This window comes from Trichechus manatus, unplaced genomic scaffold (genome assembly GCF_000243295.1).
Source record: "Trichechus manatus latirostris isolate Lorelei unplaced genomic scaffold, TriManLat1.0 scaffold00096, whole genome shotgun sequence".
Classification (NCBI taxonomy): Eukaryota; Metazoa; Chordata; class Mammalia; order Sirenia; family Trichechidae; genus Trichechus; species Trichechus manatus.
The window spans coordinates 9,840,761-9,865,441 of record NW_004444032.1 but is presented as its reverse complement, the minus strand read 5'-3'; the positions used below and the strand labels follow the sequence as shown (position 1 = coordinate 9,865,441).

The 24,681-nt window shown below is 39.4% G+C and overlaps 1 protein-coding gene across 2 annotated transcripts in view; it reads left to right on the top strand.

The window, feature by feature from the left end:
* The first annotated feature begins 6,172 nt into the window (after positions 1 to 6,172).
* Positions 6,173 to 24,681, top strand: part of RINT1 (RAD50 interactor 1) — a 24,285-nt gene continuing 5,776 nt past the window's right edge. Inside the window, exons 1-10 of one of the 2 annotated variants that reach the window (XM_004382611.2) lie at positions 6,173 to 6,433; positions 6,869 to 6,914; positions 11,419 to 11,603; positions 17,366 to 17,607; positions 20,104 to 20,277; positions 20,376 to 20,525; positions 21,079 to 21,235; positions 22,803 to 22,913; positions 23,010 to 23,235; positions 23,976 to 24,113. In XM_004382611.2, coding sequence (XP_004382668.1) covers positions 6,392 to 6,433; positions 6,869 to 6,914; positions 11,419 to 11,603; positions 17,366 to 17,607; positions 20,104 to 20,277; positions 20,376 to 20,525; positions 21,079 to 21,235; positions 22,803 to 22,913; positions 23,010 to 23,235; positions 23,976 to 24,113 — 1,471 coding nt within the window. In that variant the 5' untranslated portion in view covers positions 6,173 to 6,391. The remainder of the gene's footprint in view (positions 6,434 to 6,868; positions 6,915 to 11,418; positions 11,604 to 17,365; positions 17,608 to 20,103; positions 20,278 to 20,375; positions 20,526 to 21,078; positions 21,236 to 22,802; positions 22,914 to 23,009; positions 23,236 to 23,975; positions 24,114 to 24,681) is intronic. The other variant, XM_023737060.1, reaches the window with a different exon arrangement.

Sequence of the window (24,681 nt, the reverse complement as noted above, 5' to 3'; positions counted from 1 at the left end):
GGCAGAAGAGGGCGGCGGCGGCGGGGACCACTCGGAAGAGCCAGCTGCGAAAGCGACAGTGCATAACCAACGCTGTCCGCGCCCCCTCCTCGCAACGCCCCAAGCGGATTCACCCGCGGCCGGCCTCGCACATGTGCGGCGCAGCGACGCACAGCGGCCCGGACGGCCCCGCCCCCTGGGCGGAGTCCTCTCCTAGTCGTCGGCCCCGCCCATCAACCCCTCCCCTGAGGCGGAGCCCGCCCTCCACTTCTAGCCCCGCCCATCGGCCTGGTAGGGCGGAATTCTCGAAGGTCAGTCCCTCAGGAGTGGCTTTCCCCGGGGGACTGCTCATGCACACCCAGTGGCGTTGCCAGTTGCGGGATGGAGGGTTCATGGTAGCCCATTCGCTCCTAGTCCTCTCAGGCAGGTCGCCCCTGGACCTTGGCAAGGGCAAAAAGTGGCTTTATCCTGCATCAGAGTTCTTAGTCTTTAGGACTTCTAAAGCAGCAATTGCCTTACAAACGTAGCTGCACTCTCATAAGGTTTTCTTCCATATAGTTGTGGCCTTTTATTTTTTTATCCTAAATTTTATTTATTTTGTTGTTGAGAATATACACGGGGCCCTGGTGGCGCAGTGATTAAGCGTTGCCTGCTAACCAAAAGGTCAGCAGTTCTAATCCACCATTTTCTCCTTGGAAACCCTATGGGGCACTTCTACTCCGTCCTATAGGAATTGGCACCACGGCAATGAGTTTTTCTTGGTTTGGTTTTGAGAATATATACAGTAAAACATATACCAATTCAACAGTTTCTACATGTACCATTTAGTGACATTGAGTACATTCTTCCAGTTGTGCAACCATTCTCATCCTCCTTCTCTGAGTTGTTCCTCCCTCATTAACATAAGCTCACTGCCCCCCAAGGTTTCTATCTAATCTTTCCAGCTGCTGTTGTCAATTTGATCCCATATAGGTAGTTCTTAAAAGCGCATACTACTAAAGGCAAACCTTTTTTTTTGACTAGCTAAGCTAAACTATCGTTAGCTTTTAAGATGACTTTAGGGGATATTTTCAGTTTAAGGTTTAAAGATTATCTCAGGGCAGTAGTTTCATGGACAGTTCTGGCCCTTTCTTGATGGCTTCAACCAGGCAGTTAACTTAATAATGAAAAGAGAATCACTTTAGGCACTGTTTTGTTTTACATATAATTACTTCGCAGTGGATCCAAGAGCACCATTTTCCCTCTTCCTCAATTTACCTCTCCTGCTTGATAGCTCCAGAAAAGGATCTGCTTCTAGAAACCTGATTGCAGCAAGCCATTCTTCTGTGTAAAGAAAAATAAAATTCATTCCTTTTCCCATGCTCTTTAAGAAGCACATGTTTTCCGACCAAATTCCAGCCCCTAATAGTTTTTACACATCTAATATTTTGACAAATTTCAACCCTGAGTAAACAACCAATATGTTATTTTAAGTCCTTATATTTTTTTTAGACTTGATTTTAAAATTTGAGTTTATGTGTAGAGATCTGGTCAGCAGAGTCAGATAATTTGCTCAAGCTGGTACGGTTCTATACTGCTTTCCCCTGAGATTGTTCACCTCAGTTTAACTACCTGTAATGTTTTTCTTTCATTAATCCATGTACAGTCATATGTCCTGGGCTTTGGCTAATTCATAGGTTAATATCTCAATGACAGCAACTGCAGATATTTTTACCACAGTCAGGCAGTAATAATTCAATCCTAATTCTTAATTTTTACGTACTTTAGAAAAGTATCTTCTCTGGGGTTGTAGCCCAATTCCTCATAAATGCGTGTAGAGGAAAGAAAGTTCACGTTTCTTTGGCCACTAGCTGAGTCCATAGTCAAAACTTACTCTTTTGCATTTCAACCTAAACTGCCTTCCACAAAGTCCAAGTTTAGTTTTCTGTTTTCCAAAATGGGCAAATTGGCTTTTATAGTTAAAATAATAAAGAAGTGTTAAAAGCCTCTCCCTCATTCCAATTCTCTCTAGTAAACATTTAACAGTTGAATATTCTCCTCAGCTTTAAGAGTCTATCTTAACACATATAAGTATATACAATATTTGATATTCTCCTTTTAACTCTATACCAACAATACCAAAACAAAAGCAAAAAAAACCAAACCCATTGCCATCAAGTTGATTCCAACTTGTAGTGACCCTATAGGACAGAGTAGAACTGCCCCAAAGGGTTTCCAGGAAGCAGCTGGTAGGATTCAAACTGCCAACCTTTTGGCTAGTAGTCAGGTTCTTAACCACTACACCACCAGGGCTCCTCACCAGCAGTACAGGCTGCTAAATGTCTATCACGTGAAATCTGTCTCTTCTTATCACCTATCATTCTTATTATCACCTGGTATTCTGTCCTTCGAAGATGCTTTTCCCCACTCCCCAGATAGTACGTAATTGTTCTCTGTGCTCTTTCAGTCATTGTAAACACTTCCGTTGTTGAACCTACTACACTAATTTTAAATTATTTATTTCCATGTCTCTTTCCTTTTCCAGAAAGTGAATTCTTCAGAGGTAAAAATTTGGATTTAAGGTAATCTTTTTTCCCTTCATTTTACTTTTTATTTTTATTAGAGTTCTACATGCCTGTGATTTACAGTGAAATGATTCTGTAGAAACCTTGTTAGGTTTGCAGTGAAACAGCAGGGACTGCTTCCTCACCTCCTCCCTCACCTGTTTTCCCCTCCTTAAAGGCCGTCATTTCACTTCTTTTGATATTTACTTTTATTTCTCTATATAACATGCTTGTATTGCTATTTCCTGATTTTTTCCTTTTAGGCATTATCTATTGATATCAGTTAATGGAAAATGAGGATTTAGCTCTCCCTTCATTCACTATCTGCACCACATTTCTCATTCCTCCACCTGCTCAATATATAGTTAGTTATATGGTACTTTTTGTTACATTTGTGTTTGCTTCTTTGTGTCTAGGTAAATATTATTCACATCTTAGGCAAGTAGTAAACTATGATTACTTCTCTTTTTCTGTGCAGTTTTTTTGTTTTTCCTATAGTTGATAAGAATCTTATTTTGGTTTACTTATTTATCCCTAAGCCCAGCCCAAACTCTACAGTTGTTTAAATTTCCCTCTTAGAGGCTCAGCTACATGAGGTATTCTATCAATTTATCCTTCTGAAGGAGTCTTCTGGAGCCTTCTGACCTGCATCAATCTATGCCTAATGCACCGTTACTATCATGGCCTCTCACTTCCTTCTTCTTCTGTGTTGTATCTTCTGTTATATCCTGACTTCTTCTTTCTTGGTCTGTTTTCTCACTTTGTTGTTGTTATTAGGTGTCATTGAGTCGGTTCCGACTCATAGCGATCCTATGTACAACAGAACGAAACACTGCCTGGTCCTGCACCATCCTCACAATTGCTGTTATGCTTGAGCCCATTGTTGCAGCCGCTGTGTCAATCCATCTCATTGAACGTCTTCCTCTTTTTCACTGACTCTCTACTTTACCAAGTATGATGTCTTTCTCCAGGGACTGGTACCTCCTGATAACAGGTTCAAAGTATGTGAGATGAAGTCTCGCCATCCTTGCTTCTGGTGAGCATTCTGGCTGTACTTCTTCCAAGACAGATATGTTCATTCTTCTGGCACTCCATGGTATATTCAATATTTGCCAACACCATAATTCAAAGGCATCAATTTTTCTTTGGTCTTCCTTATTCATCATCCAACTTTCCCATGCACATTAGGCAATTGAAAATACCACGGCTTGGGTCAGGTGCATCTTAGTCCTTAAACTGACATCTTTGCTTTTTAACACTTTAAAGAAGTCTTTTGAAGCAGATTTGCTCAATGCAATATGTCATTTGATTCTTGACAGCTACTTCCATGGGTGTTCATTGTGGATTCAAGTAAAATTAAATTCTTGACAAACTTCAATCTTTTCTCCGTTTATCATGATGTTGCTTATTGGTCTAGTTGTGAGAATTTTTGTTTTCTTTATGTTGAGTTGTAATCCGTACTGAAGATGTAGTCTTTGGTCTTCATCAGTAAGTGCTTCAAGTCCTCTTCACTTTCAGCCAGCATTTCTCATTTTAGAGGAGCACAGCTCCAGAAACTTCCTGAGAAAGGGGAAGTAAATGAAGGTTAAAGTTTTGAGATATTGAATGCCTGAACATATCTTTATTCCAACCCCAAACTTAACCATTTTTTTTTTTACTTTTTTTAAATTACTGTGTTTTAAGTGAAAGTTTACAGTTCAAGTTAGTCTCCCGTACAAGAATTTATACATACATTGCTATGTAACCCTAGTTGCTCTCCCTGTACTGTGACAGCACATTCCTCCCTTCCACCCTGGATTTCCCGTGTCCATTCAACCAGCTCCTGACCCTCTCTGCCTTCTCATCTCGCCTCTGGACAGGAGCTGCCCATTTAGTCTCATGTATCTACTTGAGGTAAGAAGCACACTCTTCACGAGTATCATTTTATGTCCCATAGTCCAGTCGAATCTTTGTCTGAAGAGTTGGCCTTGGGAATGGTTTTAGTTTTGGGCTAACAGAAAGTCCAGGGCCATGTCTTCCAGGGTCCCTCCAGAAACTTGACTGGTATTTTATCAATCAAGTGTAGAATTATAGTTTGGAATACATTTCCATTTGATATTTGAAGGGATTTCTTCCCTATCTTCTAGCTTCCTTTGTTACTGCTGAAAAAATCCAAATATGTTCTGATTCTTGATCCTTTGTAAGAGAACAATTTTTCTCTCTGGAAGCTTAGGATTGACTTTTTCCCTCCAGTGTTCTGCAGTTTCACAGTGGTGAGCCTTGGAGTGGGACAATTTTTAATCTCTTGTGTGGGGCACTCAGTGGGCCCTTTCAGTGTGAAAACTCATGACGTTCAATCTGAGGAAATTTTCGTGAATTATTTTGTTGATGACTTCCTCCTTCCCTGATCATTTTCTCTTTTGAAACTCTTGTTGTTAGGATTTTGGAACTCCTGGACTGGTTCTTAAGTTTATTGTCTTTTTTCCCGTTTTTTATTTCTTTGTTCTTTTGCTTCCCCCTTCTTATATCCCCCCTCCCTGTATTTCCCAACATTTATCTTCCAACTCTTTTATTGAATTTTTTATTGTTGCTATGTGTATATATATATATTTGGAGTGGGAGTCTCTAAATGATCCTTTTTAAATAGTATCCTGTTCTTGTTTTAGGTTACAATGGTATCTCATATCTCTCTCAGAGTATTGATAATTTTTTTTTTATTTTAAGTTTTCTGCTCACACTGGCCTCCACTCACACTCTCAGAATGGTTTCTATTTCCTCTAAGGGTTGCTCCCCCTCCCTCTCCCCTCTTTATTTTGGTCTCTAGATTACTGTTACTGTCCTTGTTGTTAGATGCCATTGAGTAGATCCCTCGGACTCAAAGTGATGCCATGTGACAGAGTAGAACTGCCCCACAGGGTTTTCTAGAACTGCCTCATAGGGTTTTCTAGGCTGTAATCTTTAAGGGAGCAGATCGCCAGGTCTTTTCTCCCGCTAAGCGGCTGGGTGTGTTCAAACTACCAACCTTTCAGTTAGAAGCGAGTGCTTAACTGTTGCGCCACCAGGGCTCCTTACTACTTTCCCTGTTAGTTTGTTTATGAAGTAGTCAAATCCCTGGGTCCTCTCCCTACTCCTCACTGCTAGGTAACTCCCCTTTCTCCTCCCTGGCAAAGGACAGGTATTTCTTGGGTCTCTGCACTGGGCGAAGTGCATATTTAGATGCTGAGTCCTCTTGCTCCGTTCAGCTGCCAGGACGCTTACAACCAGATCTGCACCCTCTAGGCAGGAAATTGGAGGGTCATCTCTAGAGAGTCTGACCAGCCTTAAAAGAAAGAGCCAAAGATACTGACATTGGAAATTCTCCGACTAAAAAGCCCAACTAAATAACCGTGCTTTGAAGCTCATCGTCAACAAGCCCACTCACACTCTCAGAACATCTGATTAGCCTTTATGCCTCTCTTCTTTTAATGTAAGCAGAAAATCAAGGATACTATTTTAAATATAAATTTAAATAATTCTTGTTGAATTTATGGTGGGGAGGGAGGGAGGGATATCCTCAAGTATACACGTAATTAAGGGTCCCAATAAAGTGGAGGGGTCTCTACCGTGATTTCCCGCTTCTCTTGAGAGCCTCGTGGGGCGGGGGCCTGCTCCCTGAGCTGCAGCTTTGACCTCCGGCAGGCAGCGGGAGCCCTAGCGCATGGTTGGCGGCTGCGCAGGCAGGGCCTCTCTAGGCCGAGAGGAAGAAAGCAGCGAGACGAGAGGAAGGCGCGGTGGCGTCCAGCCCAGCAGCTTCTGAGGGGTTTGCTGGTGTGCGTGTCTTCGCTGGCCGGAGCAGGACTGCACAGGCCACGCTGGCTGCGCGTGGAGCTGAGGACGCGCACACGGGCGAGATGCTCCTGGCAAGCGAGATCGGCGAGCCGCCGGCGGCCCCGGTGAGGCGACCTTGCTGTTCCAGGGAGGGGACATAGCCCTCCTGAGGGAGGTGTCCCCGATGTCCCCGGGGAGTTGGCACTGGTGGCCTGGTGAGGTGGCACAGATATCCTGGGGGACATAGTCCCAGTGAGGTGGCTTCGGCGGTCCTGGGTAGATGGGCCTTGTGATCTTGGTGCAGTGGCCGTTGTAACTCCGGTGAGGCGGCCCCAGAGTCCCCGGGGAGGTGGTCCTAGCCGTCCCGTGAGGTAGCACGGACCTTCCAGGGAGATGGCCCTTTTTGAAGCTGCATCGGACGACCTAAACCCCGCGGGAAGGCTCCTGAGAAAGGGATCTGGAACCGCTCTCCCCTCCAGTGGATGCGCTCTGGGAACCCTGTATGAGTTCCATCCAGTGATTCAGTCTTAATGTGTTTGTCACACTTGCTCTCCTTCTAGTGCTGCACTGAAAGTGGTGATGAGAGGAAGAATATCGAGGAGAAAGGTAAGCCGGCTTCATACACCTTAGTTCTTTCTATCCAGCCCTCCCTCCAAAACTCAAGCTTGCAGGGTCTGCATCAGAGAAGGGGTCTTAGCCTGTTATCTTTTAGATGAGGTATCTTTTCTCTGCACAGTATGCTTGCATAATATTAAATTCTGATTGTCGTTATACATGTGTTTTTGTCTCAGTTGTCTGAAATTGTAAAACATGGGATGCTTTGGAGAAGAGCACTTCCTGACTCCTGCTTAGTGCAGGGACTGGTGTGGTTTCACTGGAGAGTTCTGCTCATCATACAGAATTGACCATACTCCGGAGTCTGCTGTCATTATAATGAAGTATCAACTCGTTGTTGTTGTTAGGTGCCATCCTAGTCGATTTTGACTAATAGTGACCCCATATGACAGAGTAGAACTGCACCATAGGATTTTCTAGCCATAATCTTTATAGGAGCAAATCACCAAGTCTTTCTCCTGCAGAGCCCTGCTGGGTGAGTTCAAACAGCCAACCTTTGGATTAGCAGCCTCATGCTTAACTTTTGTGCCACCAGGGCTCCTTATCAACTCCTTAAGCATCAGGAATTGTGAGGAGCTAATGATCTAGAACAAAGAGCCCTGTGGTGCAGTGATTAAGCACTTGGCTGCTAACAGAAAGTTTGTCGGTTGGAACCCACCAGCCACTCTGCGTGAGAAGGATGCGATGTGTCAGTCTTCTGTAAAAATTACCACCTCGGAAACCCTATGGGGCAGTTTTACTCTGTATTATAGGGTCTCTATGAGCTGGAATCCACACCAGGGTAACAGGTTTTGGTTTGGAATGATCTAGGAAGATGCTCTGGTGGTACAGTGGTTAAGAGCTTGGCTGTTAACTGAAAGATCTATGGTTCAAACCCACCAGCAGCTTCCTGAGAGAAAAGACCTCTGGTGATCTGCTCCTGTAGAGATTACAGCCTGGGAAACCCTATGGGGCAATTCTACTCTGTCCTATAGGGTCGCTATGAGTCACAATCAACTCCAGGCATACAACAACAACGGTCTAGGAGAGATGACCACTGCCTTAATTGGGTTCAGAATAGTCAAAAGATAATTGTTTAGTTGTACTTTTACCTTCAGTGGATTTGCAACTAAAAATTGCTCAGGGAAGAACACAATGGATAACTTGGTTTCCGGACAGGTAAGGGGGAAAATGTTAATACTTCCATTTCCTTTACAGGGCAGGAGAGTATGTCAGGGATGTAGATGCTTGTCATTTTACTGTCATGAGCTAAGCACAGGAAGAAGGACCTGGCAGTCTCCTGAAAAAATTGGCCAGTGAAAACCTTATGAATAGCACAGCAGGCTATTGGAAATCAAGGAATCCTCAGGGGCTTTTGAAGTCAAATTTTTTGGGAAATGAAGTGGAAAAGCATGTAATAGCTATTCTTTCAGGAGAGTCTGGGTTTTTCTGACTACAGCAAACAGTCTTTGAGAATAAGTAGTGGTAAGAGAAAGGGTGCCTATGTTACCACGTGGCCTTATATAAGGAATGATCCTTAAGATTCCTCACTGATATAGTCAGCCTGAGAAGGAAAATTATAAGTAGTCTATAGCACTTCACAATCAATAGCTGTCCCAACTCAAAATCTTTTTCCTTGAAGGATTTGAGAGTGCCCCATACCTTTTAGACAAACCCTTTGCTTTTCTACCTTTGGCCTATTTGGATGCCTAAGAAGTGAGCTGTCATTTTAGATTCTGACTATAGACTGTCCTTGTCCCTGCCTTGGTGGCTCTGCCAACTGGTATCCAGTTTGGAGTGCTCTTTACAAAAAGCAAAGAGAGTGAGAGAGAGATAAAAAGCTCACAAATCATCAGTGTGCCATTTTGAAAAATGTCATTTGACTAAAAATATACTATGTTGCATTTAAATGGTTACACCAAGAGGATATAATTATTAAAAAAAAGTGAATACAATACAGAATTTATTCCCTAAAGTATAGCAGCCTTTGCATTCACAACATTCCCTTTGCATGTAGACCTGCCTCCATTTTTCTGCAGATACACCACACAACTGATTTTTGTTTTATGTAAGGTAAATTTAAGAAGAAGGTGTTGTGATTTCTCTGTATAATAGTGATAGATTTCTACAATAAAGTTTGGGTGCATACCAGCCAATTCTGCTCATACTTGAAGGAGAAGAAAATAAGAGTATTGGATAGAGTTGGGTAAGATAGATTTTAGTTCCATTTCCAACATTTAAGTGTAGGCTGGAACAAATGTTATAATTTATTTTACAGTTGGGAAGTTGAGGCATAGACTTATGTTTTGTTTCTCCTTCTTATAAGTGGGCCACTGGTTCTCACAACATGTGAACAAGCTTTTAATTCTTAAAAGTTAAAGAAAATTTGTCTTTTTCAGAGGGGAGGATACCTAGTTCAGTAAACACACTGGTATATATTCTGTTAATATAAATAGTTGAGCAATATCTGATATTTACATTATTCATTTAGGCAAAGTTTTATTCAGATACTAGTATTTTTATTTTACTAGTATTTTTATTTTATCAGAAGCAATAGTTGTTCAGCAGTGAAGCTGATTATACCTACTTGCCTTTCATTGCTATTTTCCAAGAACTTTGCATTTTTGGTAAAGGGCCAGCCTCTATAAGGGATAGCTCAAAAATATTTGTTACTTAATTATATCTTAATAAGCATCCTGGATAGTGGGAGAACTTATAGAAACTTTCAGGGTGAAAAACTGATAGGTGAAATACAGGAAATGATCAAATTTCAAGCATAGAGTATGAAGTGGACTATTTGGGAAACTTTACATACTAAATGAGATGAGAGCAGAACTACACAGTATCCTGCTTTCACTGGGCATTGTTTGTTCTGTTTTAGTAAATGTTGCCTCTGCTACCACTGTTCTCAAGAAATGGCTTTACGCCAAGAGACAGAAAGGGCCGCGTAAACCAGAGACTTCAGCAGCCTGAGACCAGAAGAACTAGACGGTGCCCGGCTACCACCAAAGACTGTCCTGACAGGGAACACAACAGAGAGTCCCTGATGAAACAGGAGAAAAGTGGAGTGCAGAACCCATTCTAGTAAAAGACCAGACTTAATGGTTTGGTTGAGACTGGAGGGACCCTGAAAGAAGTGGCCCCCAGACTCTCTGTTACCCCAAAACTAAAACCATTCCTGAGGCCAATTCTTCAGACAAAGATTAGACTGGACTGTGGGACATAAAATGATACTCGTGAAGAGTGTGCTTCTTGGCTCAAGTAGACACATGAGACTAAATGAGTGGCTCCTGTCCAGAGGCAAGATGAGAAGGCAGAGAGGGTCAGGAGCTGGTTGAATGGACACAGGAAATTTGCGGTGGAAGGGAGGAGTGTGCTGTCACAGTATAGGGAGAGCAACAAGGGTCACATAATAATGTATGTATAAATTTTTATATGAGAGACTAACTTGAATTGTGAACTTTCACTTAAAGCACAGCAATTAAAAAGAAAAAGAAATGGCTTCATGACTCAGTCACGTGTTTGTCACATGTAATAAATCCAATGTGAATATTCCTCTTTTATTTGCCATGGAAACATTCTCATTTTAGACTGTACAGTTTAGTGTTTGCATCAGCTATTTTTATTATTTCACAGTAATTTGTGCTTTTTTTTTTTTTTTTTTTGTCTCTGTTTCTGGCATGGATGACTTTGAACAATGGCATTTGAAACTTCAAAAAAAATTTACTCAAATAAGGAGTTTTTACTCATTGGTCACCCTTTCAGTATTTTTCATATACTTGAAAGAAATATTTCAATGCATTTTTTTTTTTAACATTTTAAAACCAGAGTCCTCCTTTGGTGTTATTCTAGACTGATTCTAGAATCTATTAGAGTTTATTCCTACTCATGGCAACCCCATGGGTGTCAGAGTAGAACTGTGCTCCATAGGGTTTTCAGTGATTGATTTTTCAGAAGTAGATAGGCGATTCTTCCGAGGCATCTCTGGGTGGACCCTTTTGGTTATCAGGCAAGTATGTTAATTATTTGCATCACTCGGGAACTCCACTTTTTTTTTTTTTTTAAATTCTAGACCATGTCATCTAGTAATAAGTTGCTTTCAAATTATGAAAAGGTATTACTAATGTAATAAAAACTGCATCAATAAAATCAGATTTGACCCTTTTGCTGATAATAAAATAGATCCTTAAGCTATAAGCCCTTCTGGAAAGTTGTAATGATCTGTTTGTGACTGTATTGCCATGTCAACATCTATTGAAATTTGTGGTTACTAAGTCTGGCTTTAGGAATTTTTCTGAACAGATTCCTTGGACTCGAAATTCATTTAGTCTGTGTTTCCTCAGCTCTTAAGCAAAGCATTTTGTGGTATTTGATAGATTGCTTTGTAAGTGTTCATTTGGGTATTTTATATGTTATTTATTGAGTTTGAATGATCAACTCTACTGCCTTATATACCTTTTGTACTTAATTGCATAGTACTTAGTAGTGTTGAGTTATTTTTGTTATTTTATTTTAGGTAACATAAATACGGCAGCTCTTTTTGGAAGTGAACAAGTCATCGAAAGCACAGATAATGGTGATCTCTCTTCCTATGTGTCTGCATTCATAGAAAAGGAAGTTGGAAATGACCTTAAATCTTTAAAAAAACTTGACAAACTCATAGAACAGATGACAGAAAGTAAAATGCAGTTAGAAGAACAGGCAAGTATTAAAACTTATGGAAATAATATTGATAGCATATTCATTATAACTTAATATAATGTAAACATAACCATAGACAAATATAGAAACTTACTGTATATAGAATTTTCAAGATACAGTGTGGCAAATAATCTAATCATTCAAAATTGTTTAAGAGGCTTTAAGGACCTAGCATATGCTAGGTATTTTACGAATTATGTAAAAGACAGAATTCCTACTGACATGATTTATGTCTTGGAAACAATGCTATATGACATTTTAAGTAGCTTTTCATACGGCGGTTTTTTTTTTTTAATTTCATTGTGGTAAAATATATATAGCAAAAAAATTTACCATTTTAATTTTTATTAAGTACAGTTCAGTGACATAAATTATATTTACCATGTTGTACAACCATCGCCACTATCTATTTCCAAAAGTTTGTCATCACCCCAAAGAGAAAACAATAACTCTTCATCCCCCTCCCCCTCCCCTGGCAACCACTTATACAGTAATATTTAAAGTGCTTTTATAAATAAATAGTTTCACGGTATAGGAAAATGTTTAAACACTTTTTTTATTTTTTTATTTTATTGTACTTCAGGTAAAGGCTTACAGAACAAATAGTTTCTCATGAAACAGTAGTACACATGTTGTTTTATGACATTGGTTAACAACCCCACAACATATTAACCCTCTAAATTCTCAACCTTTTTTTTTTTTTTTCTTTTGGTGAAAATACACATAGCCAAAGATACACCGTCTCAAAAATTTCTACATACACAGTTCAGTGACGTTGACTACGCTCTTCCAATTGTGCTGTTATTCTCACTTAAGATGAAGGCTTATAGAACAAAATAGTTTCTCATTTAACAGTTACTACAAATGTTGCCCTATGACAATCGTTAACAATCTCACAACACATCAACAATATCCTTACTCAACCTTGTGTTCCCTATCACCAGCTTCCTTGTTCCATTCTGCCTTCTGGCCCTTGTCACTGGACTCCTGTACCTCGTTAGTCTCATTTGGTTTTATGGGGCTGTCCACTCCCAGGCTGAACAGGGAACCTCGGAGGTAACTTCACCACTGAGCTAAAAGGGTGTCTGGGGGCCATACTCTCGGGTTTCTCCAGTCTCCTTTAGGCCAGTAAATCTGGTCTTTTTTTTGTGAATTAGAATTATGTTCTACATCCTTTTCCAGCTCTGTCCAGAACCCTCTGTTGTGATCCTGGTCAGAGCAGTCAGTGGTGGTAGCTGGGCACCATCTAGCTGTACTGGCCTCAGTCCGGTGGAGGCCTTGGTAGCTGTGGACAATTAGTCCTTTGGACTAATCTTTTGCTTGTATCCTCTTCTCTTCATTCTCCCTTGCTCCCGAAGGGATGAGACCAGTGGAGTATCTTAGATGGCCGCTCACAGGCTTTTAAGACCCCAGACACTACTCACCAAGGTAGAATGTAGAGCATTGTCTTTATAAGCTGTGTCATGCCAGTTGAGCTAGATGTTCCCCGAGACCATGGTCCCCAGAGCCCTCCGCCCAGCAATTCAGTCCCTCAGGGAGTTTGGATGTGTCTATGGGGCTTCCATGACCTTTGCTTGTGCAGGTTGTGCTAGTTTCCCCTGTGTTGTAAACACTATTTTTTATATACGTATGCATAGGGAAAAAAACATGAAAAGAAATATAAATTTTTAATAATGATTATTTCTGGATGGTTGGTTGACAGTTGATTTGTTTTCTTAATATTTTTCTGTATTTTCTAGTTTTTTTCTTTTTACAATGAACATGTATTACTTAAAATATTTTTAAAAAACCCAATGAAAGTAACCTTAAAAAAAAATAGTAAATGAGTCTCTATACAGGAGACCTGGTGACACAGTGGTTAAGTGCCATGGCTACTAACCAAAAGATCGGCAGTTCGAATCTACCAGCCGCTCCTTGGAAACCCTATGGGGCAGTTCGACTCTGTCCTGCAGGGTCGCTGTAAGTCGGAATTGACTCAACAGCAACAGGTTTGGTTTTGGTTATAATTGCAACAGGAGCCCTGGTAACAATGGTTAAGCATTCAGCTTCTGACTGAAAGGTGGTAGTTTGAACCCACTAGCGGCTCCATGGGAAAAAAGACCTGGTGATGTGCTCCCGTAAAGATTACAGCCTAGGAAACCCTATGGGGCATTTCCATCCTGTCCTAAAAGACTGATATAAGTCCAGATTGACTTGACAGCACACAACAACAACATCCTTGCAATAGTTTGTCAAAAATAAAAAGCTTTTTATCATACAGCTACTATATTAGGTGTGAGTATGTTGGTGTGTAAGTCCCTGGGTGGCACAAGCAGTTTGAGATTGGCTGCTAACCTAAATGTTGGTGTTTGGAACCCACCCAACAGCATGGAGGAAGAAAGGCCTGGCAATCTGCTTCTGTAAAGATTACAGCCAAGAAAATCTTATGGAGCAGTCCTACTCTGTAACACATGGGTCACCTTGAGTTGGAATCAACTCAGCGGCAGTGGGTTTGGTTTTAGTTCTTATATTGGTGTGTTATCCCCAGGTTATCAGTCATCTTATGTTCTCCCATCCCCAGCACCTTAAGCCTCCACACCCTCCTATCTTTCCACCATACCTACTGCTGGTCTCTAAGTTTACCCCTGCCCTGTCCACCTCTTCTTCCGTAGGCAGGTGTTGTAGGTCCTGTTGGAGCAAAGTGCACACCTGAGTGGGTTGATGCCAGACCAAATATGTGGTCTGCCATCATGGCTGATTCTTCAGCCGCACCTGGCAGTCCTTCCGTGGTACCTTTTTAGCACCTCTGCTACTCACCTCAGCTGCTCTTCCAAATTCTCCCCAAGGCACCTACCCTACTCCTGGTCATCCCACCCTTCCCTTTTCCCAAACAGAAAAAATTGAGACCATCTAGCAGAATCTACTGAACAGTCTACCCCTAAACTCAACAAACTTATTTGCAACCATTTTTACATCTTAAATCAGCAGAGGATCAATCTAAGGTAGTTTTTATGCTCTAGATCCTACCTGCCACCTCACTGAATGTGCTTTAGCACATAATTCCCTTCTCTCTTTTATAATTTCATCCTCTGCTCCTTATCCAGTTCTGTCCCCTCAGCATGTGGATATGCACACATCTTTCCCTTCAAACCTAAGCAAGGAAACAAAAACCCTCTCCTTGTGTTTTAGTAGGTGTCAGTTCCTTCCTTTGGCTGCTGAGCTTCTTCAAAAAGCCGTCTTACTTTATCTCCATTTCCTAATTTTCCTTTGTCCCACTGTCATTAGGCTTGTTTCCCTGATGACCACTGAAACTTTTGCTGAAGTCCCTAATTGAACCTTAAATTCAGCATGTCCAAAACTGTACTGATCCATTTCTTAAAATGCTTGTCCTATGTTGGTTAGCTCTGTTCTTAAGTGATACTGCTGCTAACCAAAAGGTTGGCAGTTCGAATCCACCAGCCGCTCCTTGGAAACCCTATAGGGCAGTTCAGCTCTGTCCTGTAGGGTCGCTATGGGTCAGAATCAACTCAACAGCAGTGGATTTTTTTTGGATTTGATCTTGGTTGATAGCACCACCATCTGCTTATCACTGAAGCCTAAAACCTGGGAGTTGTCCTATGTTCCTCCTCATCCTCACTCCACCTCTGATCTAATTAGTCACTAAGTCATCTGAGTTCTGCCTCCTTTCCGCCACCTTAGTTTAAGTCCTCAAATGCATGTCTTGCATTTTATGGTGGTTTGTTGATCATCAGTTTTCTTCATATCACTACAATAACTTTCTTTTTATCTCTTATAGAAATTTTATGACATGTAAATAGGTGTATATATATATATAATAAATACAGTTTTAAAATTAAACTTTTTTCTATCCTTATACAAGCACTTATATATTTAAAATACAGAGCTTTTTGCAATTAATGTAATATAGTACCTTCTTTATCAATACATATAGATCTCTGTTTTTTAATGGTTTATATGGTATTCAAATATGACTACCGTAATTTATTTAACTAGACCTTTATTGATGGACATTTTTGAGTTCCATTTTTTTATTATTACAAATAATACAAGAATAAACATCATTGTTTATCACATGACCTTTCAAAATTATAAATCTAACTGAGTTGTTCCCTTTTAAAAAACTCAGTGGCTTCCTATTGCCCGTTGGATAAAGCTGGTATTCTTAAAAGGCACAAGATGCCTCCTGTCATTTGTTCTCTCTCTATTTGTCCAGCTTTATCTCTTTTCTCTGCATTTCTTTGAACTTCATCCTTTGGCCAACTGAGCTTCTTGCAGTTATCTGATCATGACTGAGCTGTTCCTTCTACCTGGAATGCCCTCTCCTTCCATAGTTCCCTGGAAAATTCCCACCCACCCTACAAATGTCCCTGCCTGAGCCATGCAAGCAGAATTGCCTGGTACCTCAACACCTTGCTACTTAAAAGAGCTTATCAGAAATGCAGGATCTGAGGCCCTACTCCAGACATACTGATTCCAAATTAGCATTTTAACAACATTCCTGGTGATATGTGTGTACGTTCAAGTTTGGGAAGTACTGCCTTAGCATACACTACACCTAGCATATTCTTTTTATTGAATTAATCACAAGGTTGAAATTATTTGCTTATATCTCCCATATCAGACCAAGCTTAAGGGCAGATGCTGTGTCTTATTTATCTATATATCTCTAGCACAGGGCCTGGTACAGAGTACATATCTAATGAAATTAGTGTTGAATGGATTAAAATTCTTCTATAATATTCATTGTACTGTACTGATACCTAATATTTATATATTTATGTCCGTATCTCATAAGAAAAAGTCATTTAATAAATACCATACCTGAGGACATTATCTGGATATCATCCTACCAAGTCAGTGGTTCTCAACCTGGGCTTAAATACTAATTGCCTAGGGTAACGTTGCCAAAATACAAATATACGTAGTCCCTGACTTGTGATGGATTTGAGTTACGATGAACTTTTTCGTACATCTTATCGTTAGTAGTGTGCACTACATACAGTATTGCAGGGCATATAATATGCTGATGTTATCATTTTCAGATGTTCACTCACAGATGTTCAGTGTTATGATTTATAAAGATACTGATAATAAAAGGCAATGATGAAAATGGTAAGTTAGAACCGACTTACGACGGAGTCGTCAGAACGGAACGCTGACATAAGTCGGGGACTACCTGTACTCAGTTTCTCCCCAGACTTTCTGAATCAGAGCTTCATTTGTTTTTGAAGGAAAATAATTAGTAGATAACAGCATGTCAGAGAACTCCGGCTGAAGCCTCTGAAAGTACTGAGGCTCAGGAGGAGTGTACGGCAGATGCCACGATGGTTACTAGGGCCATTGTAATAGGCCTCTCCCCAGGCACCTTCACATACAGCATGTTATGTTTGGGTTTGGTTAACACCAAGCTTGTTAAAACCCATTGCCGTCAAGTTGATCCTGACTCACAGCGACCCTGTAGACAACAGAGTAGAACTGCCCCATAGGGTTTCCTATGAGAGCAGATTGCCACATCTTTCTCACATGGAGCACAGCTGGTGGGTTCGAACTGCCAACCTTTGGTTGGCAGCCAAGCACTTAACCACTGTACTGCCAGGACTCCTATGGTTATCATAGGACGAAGAAATCAGTCCTTTCTTTTGAAGTTTTTAATTGACAATTTTCAATTCTGTTAGAACAAACATGTATTTTGAAGGCAAGGTAATGAATTAAAGATCATGAAAATTTTATCTGCTGCTTTTTTTTTTTTTTGGTATGGTCAGGTACTTACAATTTCATCAGAAATCCCTAAAAGAATTCAAAGTGCCTTAAAAAATGCAGAGGAATCAAAGCAATCCCTTAATCGCCTTCTGGAGCAAGAAACTCATCTCTTCACCTCCATTAACAGCCACTTACTGACTGCACAGCCCTGGATGGATGATCTTGGGACCATGATTAATCAAATTGAAGAGATTGAACGGCATCTCGCTTACCTGAAATGGATTTCACAAATTGAGGAACTAAGGTAAAATGCACCTCCTTGTTCTCATAATTATTATTTTCCTTTGAAGCTTCTGTTTCAAAGAGGGTATGCATGCCATTAAATAATTGAGTTAATTAAAGATTATAATAATAGTTTTACCAGTTATGAAAATAGCATTATGATAATGATTCATTTTCTTTATTGTGAATGAACATAAACTTTTCCGGGAGCTTAATTTGCATTTGAAGGAAAGTAAGATCTAAGCAAGTTAAGATTTTAAGTCCTATAGTTATATTGTGGACACACGATAAAAACTATTATTTATAATGCCAAGTTAGTAAATAATCCCTCAGTGTGATTATATTCCTATTTACTTTTATTTTTTACATGTGCTCTCTTAATGAAATGCTTTCTATGTAATTTAAATGAATTTTTTCAGTGGGAAGCATCTAATAAGAGCTACACAGTTTTCTTTGATGAATAACACTGAGTTCTACTACCTCTGGGTAGAAAAAAAATAAAGAATACTTGACCTTGGTTCTTTCGGAATTATATACATATCACTGGTGGTTGATTGTGAATGTCTGGTATTGGTCTTTCAAATAAGCCAAAGTAACTTTTCCCACCTACATTGCTAGATTGTTTGGTTTCATGATATGGTCCCCCACCCTCCTCTGAATTGTACTGTTCCATCCCTGATCTGTTTTAAATGTAGCTACTCTTGCTTCAAAGCTGTCAGCAACCATTAATGTCTGGAATACTTGAGGGAGAAAAATCATTGGAGAGAATCCTCATATCTTGCTTCAAATGTATCATAGTTAATATATTTTATGTTATTTCTTCAAAAGGGTAATGTTGTATCCCTTTGTTCTACATGTTTCCCAAGGTTTTTAAGAATGTTACATATTAGGACAGTATAAAAATCTTTCTTTTACATATAGGAGTTTTGTATTTAGAGAAAAGATGATATGCCTAAGATTGTAGTGTTACTAGTGATTCTGGAAATTGACTTAAGCATTTTAGAGTATCTCATTTTTATTTTTTTATCATTTTTATCAGAAGAAGTATTTTACTTTTAAATAAAATGTATGATTGTATAGGGCCAGATATGTAAAATGGTGGCTTGTGGGCTGAATTTGTCCTAAAGACATATTCTCTTTGGCTTGTGTTTTAAAGAATTTCATTAATTGGTTTGATTTTACACAAAAATCTTGATTTCTGGGTTCTCTTGAAAAAGTTTAAGATTTGTCCACATTGGACCCATACTCCAGGGTGGCAACAATTGGCCGGACCCTTAGGTTGGGGGATGTACTGTTTAGTTTGCCCTGGCCCCCACCCACTTAGCTTTTCTCATTTACTTTACCTGTCAGCCTGTGTAGGCATTTTGAGTTTTCCATCCTTGCTTTAGAGCTTACCTTGAATTTTACTTGGAACTTCACCAGTAGTAACTTCGCAGAGCAGGACAGTCTTCTATAGACAAGATCAGCCATGCAAAGTATGTAGGAATTGGAGACTATCAAAGTTTTTTCTTTAGAATCCTGATCGAAAGGGGGAAAATGGGGACAGAACTTCAAATTTTCACGAAATCCAGACTTTCTGGAGCCACTGAGGCTGGAAGACCCCCTAAAACTATTACCCTGAGGAAATCTTTAAACCTTAAACTGAAACTATCCACTGAAGTCATCTTTAAATCAAATAATAGTTTAGCTTCATTTTAAGAATTTATCTGTATTTGATCAAATTGACAACAGATGAGAAGCTTAGGGGGCAGTGAGTTTGTATTGAGGATGGTGAAACAGTTTGGAAAAGGGTATCGGGAAGGGTGGCGCAACTTGAAGAATGTAACCAATGTCATTGAATTGTACATGTAGAAATTGTTGAAATGATGTATGTTTTGTTGTGTATATCTTTAGAAAAAAAAATCCTCTAAATGTCAAGGAGTGGTGTATGAACCCATTTGTGCTCAAAATAAAGGATACTCAAAAATGGATAAAATATAAAATATCTCTGGGAGGATATACAAGAACAGAGATTGCATTTGGGGAATGGAAATAGAGGGGAGTCAGGGGACTTTTATTTGGACTTAAGCAATTAATACTTTTATAAATTAAAAAGCTGTTTTTTTTTTTAATATTCCAAAAAATTTCTTCTCTGCTCCTTTCCTCTCCCAAATTTGACCTTACTAGATGCTCCCCACATTATTTCCCTGGATTAAGATACTAAATACTTCTGTAAAATAAAGGTGTCACCAGAAATGAGTGGTGTCTGAGGGACTGCAACACAGGACAAGTCAGTTCTTTTGGGCGGAGCAGGAAGGGAAAAGTGGAGGGAGGTGTCCTGAGCCTTAGAAAGATGCTGAACTTGAGCACTCGTGGTTCCCAGACAGACTTGGGTATCAGGTAAAAAATCACCTCAGGGTGGTGCTTCCTTCTTCCTTGGATGTAACTTTATTTAAAACAGGTGGGAGAAGCAGTTTTTCTGAATTTGAGATTATTTTGAACAAACCATCTTTAAAGTTTGCTTTCCCTTGTTTTGCAGTGATAACATCCAACAATATCTGATGACCAATAATGTACCTGAGGCAGCCTCTACTCTGGTGTCTATGGCAGAACTTGACATCAAGCTTCAGGAATCATCTTGTACTCATCTTCTTGGTTTCATGAGAGCCACTGTTCAATTCTGGCATAAAATTCTCAAGGACAAGCTTACAAGGTAGGGAATTTACCCATATTTCATGGTAATTGCTTTTAGATGGGTATTTGCTGATCAGTGTACTTTATTGAAATATGTGTGTTACTTTTCTGTTACAGTGATTTTGAGGAAATATTAGCACAGCTTCACTGGCCATTCATTGGACCTCCTCAGTCTCAAACTGTTGGCTTAAGTCGACCAGCCAGTGCCCCTGAGATATACACTAACCTGGAGACATTGTTTTGTCAACTTCTCAAACTGCAAACCTCGTATCTTTGTTGGAGTTGAAAACTTAACTAGTATATCTTTTTTCAGGAGTGGATTTGTGGCTAGAGAGTAAAACTTTTTGAAAGTGACCAGGAAGCCTAATGGGAGTCCTGGGTTTGGACTTGACCTGGATATGCCCATCAAGTAGTGTATCGTTTTCTTTCAAAGTGAATGCCACGTGGTTGGGAGAGCTGTGAGGAAGAGTTCTGAAATACATGGCTGGCCGAAGTTTGCATCACACATAGATCTCATGGGATAATAGGAAAAAAATAGGCAATTGGGAGGAAAGCTTAGTAATTTAGTGTTAATTTAATAAAACAGTTACTTGAATTTATTTCCTTATTACTGTTCTTTATCTTATGAAGGACAGATTATTCTAATAACATTTCTTATACATTTTGTGCTGAGTTCATAATAAGTTAAATTACATATTTTATTATAATTAAATTTACTTGACATCTGATAAATTTGTTGGAAAACTTGCGTACACACACACACACATATATACATATGTATATATATTTCTGATTTTTTTCCTTGACTTCACTCTGTCAGAGATGAATTACTTACTGAGCCAAAACAACTCCCAGGAAAGTACTCTCTGCCTGCATCCTCTTCTGTCATCCTGCCCATCCAGATTATGCTGACTCCCCTTCAGAAGAGGTTCCAGTATCACTTCAGAGGGAACCGGCAGACCAATGTTATCAGCAAGGTGTGCTTCACCACCTCTTGTCCTCGTTTTTAAGGTTTCTGAACTTTTGCTGGTTTAAGCTAAAATCCTATTCTATTCATATTTCTATTTTTTCTCTAAAAAGCTTAAGTCCTGTTTTGTCACTGCCCCTGGGAGATGTATTTTGGGACTTGTGTTGATATATTGTAGGAATCAGTGTATTCATTGTCACATCATCTGACCAATTTCTCAAGTTTCGCCATGGGTGTACTGTAGCATTTGCTGTGGCAGTTTTTACAAATGGATCCATATTATGTTTTATGTGCAGATTGCTCCTTCAGGTTTATAAATGTATCAGAAAGAAAAGTAAAAGTCGAAAGATAGTAAAGCATTAGAATTTTGAACACAGGTGCTGATGCTAAAAAGATGTGTAGCCATGCAAGGGAGAGGATGGGAGTAAAGTATGGGAATGGCTTTGAGGGAATGATTATCACCATTTTGGTTGAAGAACTACACCTATGTATAGTGGGCATATTGTTGATAGTTTTCTTTAATTTGACCTGGAAAGCAACCATAGACATTTGTTTTCAGTGAAATGGGTTGAGAATAATAACCGTGGCAGTAACTAGGGTATGGATATTACCTTGTTTATTCTTGGGTTTTGCTGCGTTTAATGCAGTGCTTGTATCGGGTTCAGCAAGTATTTTGAATTGAATGTTATTAAGTGCCAGAATGTGTCATATAAAAATTAGCTTATAGGCTTTGTAGAATTCTAAAGGAATCAAGGGATAGGCAGTTATGCTTGCACAGGAAGGAGCAGAGTGGCAGTGGATTTCTGGTTCTTAGTTTGTTCTTTTGTACTTTATAAGTCTCCTCCTTTTTGGGATGGAGTGGTGGTAGAAGGAAGAGTAGAACCAATTGGTAAGTAAGTAGTGAGACAAAGCTGTAAACCTAAAGTTGTAGAGGGACAGTAATAATTTGAGAGAAGAATATTGTGAGTTACATTGGCTGCTTTTGAAAGCATGGTTCCAGTGGTCCTAACACTCTGTCATCAAGCCTAAATGGTGTAGCCCTTGAGATTAGAGACTGCCCCTTACTCATCTGTGTATTCCTAGCATCTAGCATACAACAGGGACTCATCATTCAGTACAATAAATGTTTTTCAGTCACTGTCCAACAAAACTTGGAAGGTGTTGTAGAATCATCTCTAGGACAATTTAAAATGCTGCATAAAAAGCAGAAGAAAAAAATCTTTTAAAATTATTTTGAAAGCTATTTCAAAATAAATTTAAAGGCCTTCTGTTCTTTGTAATACTCATCGTTTCATATTACCAAATTGCTAGGCTTTAAATATATATGGTATTGTAAATGTATGAGTTTATTGACTTAGCCCATGTTATTGGAATTTGTTGGGAGTATACTGGTAAACATTTGATATTAAGCCTTATACGAGTTTAAACTTCAGAGTAGAAATTGTGCTTTTACAGATAGGACTTTTCAGCTAATTTTTGTGAATGCTGTGTGTTTACAATTATGTAGAGTCATTTAATTGTAACTTTCTAGTTGGAATGACTTTTAAGAATGCAAACTATTTTACCTTCTTCCTTAGCCTGAATGGTACCTGGCTCAGGTACTTATGTGGATTGCAAACCACACTCAGTTTCTGGATGAGAAGATTCAGCCTGTATTAGACAAAGTTGGCTCTTCAGTAAATGCAAGGGTAAGAGACGCAGTCCTAAGCATTTCAGTTTTAGTGTTGTATGTGTACAAGAATAACTTGTCATTTACATACTTTGTGATTATGCTTTTCTTTTAGCTTGAATTTTCTCGAGGCCTTATGATGCTGGTTCTTGAGAAGTTAGCTACTGATATTCCTTGCCTGCTCTATGACGACAATCTCTTCTGTCATTTGGTGGATGAGGTGCTTTTGTTTGAAAGGGAGCTACACAGTGTTCATGGCTATCCTACCACTTTTGCTAGTTGTATGCATATTCTATCAGAGGAAACCTGTTTTCAGAGATGGTTGACTGTGGAGAGAAAATGTAAGTGCTAATGTGTCCATTGGGTGGGGAGAGATGTCTGTTTATGTGTATATAATTTTTTTTTATATTTTCTTCCTCCAGTTCTGGCTAGGAACTAGAGCCATGTAAATTTTTCTTGGTTAGGGTTTACGAAGTTGCTTTCAAAGATCATCTTATTTTCTTTTTTCCCGTTAAGCTTCAAATTCTCTTATAATTATACTCTGCATATTTCTAGAGAGGAATATTCAAGCCAGTTGGGTGTATAACTGTTTATATAGAATTTATGTATGGTATTTTTGCTCTTGGTAGAATTTCTTTGGTTGTAGCTGGTTTAGTCAGTATAACTATTTTGAAGATTTGTTGGCGGGAAAGCAAAGTGTCTAGTTTAACTCTGAAATAGAGCATGTTAAGTGTAGTGCCACTAGCAGGAGGTTGTGAAAGGAGCCCTGGTGGCACAGTGGTTAAGTGCTCGGCCACTAACCAAAACGTTGTCTGTTCGAACACACTAGCTGCTCCACAGGAGAAAAGATGTGGCAGTCTGTATCTATAAAGATTACAGCCTTGGAAACCCTATGGGGCAGTTCTACTCTGTCCTGTATGGTTGCTGAGAGTCAGAATTGACTCAGTGACAATAGATTTGGTTTTGGGGTTTGGTAAGTTTGTATTTTATAGAAAAGAAATCATTCCTAAAAAAATTATAAGTTGAAAAGTTAAGAATAACTGTCACTTTAACTGACCTAATCCTGTTTTCTACATATCAGTTGCTCTTCAAAAAATGGACTCAATGCTTTCATCAGAAGCTGCCTGGATATCCCAGTATAAGGATATCACTGACGTGGATGAAATGAAAGTTCCAGACTGTGCAGAAACTTTTATGACTCTACTCTTGGTTATAACTGGTAAATACACATTTTTTAAGATGTGACTTTGTTTTTAAAAGTACTGACTTTTCATTTGGTACTTTTTCAAGTAGTTTAATGAAACTAATACTAGATAGTGGTTATTATAGTACCTTCAAATTCTGTTTCTCTTTTGGCAGAAATCAAGTATAATATTCTGACTTTGGGATGTTTAATAATTTAAGTAAGAACTTAAACATGGGTATACATGAAGAAACACTTCTTGAATTGTTTTACATAAAAACAAGTAATTTAATTTTATCATCCTAACTCTCTTGCCATTCATCTTTTTAAATGTCTTCATTGAATGGTGATTGACCCAAATTTTAAATATTATTTCCTTGGCCTTGATTTGTCAAAGATTAAAGAAGAGAGTAAAATAATAAAGTAACTTTCAGGATTGGCGTAATAATAGGAACGTTTCATATGGTGGAGGAATTTCCTGGCCAGAGGGTGGCACCACAGCCTCTATCCCTGCTGATTCTCCAGGTGCCACTGGGCCCTTCGCCACCTTCCTCCTCTATTCTATTTCTTGGACCTGTACAGTAGAAATGTTACTCCCGCCAAG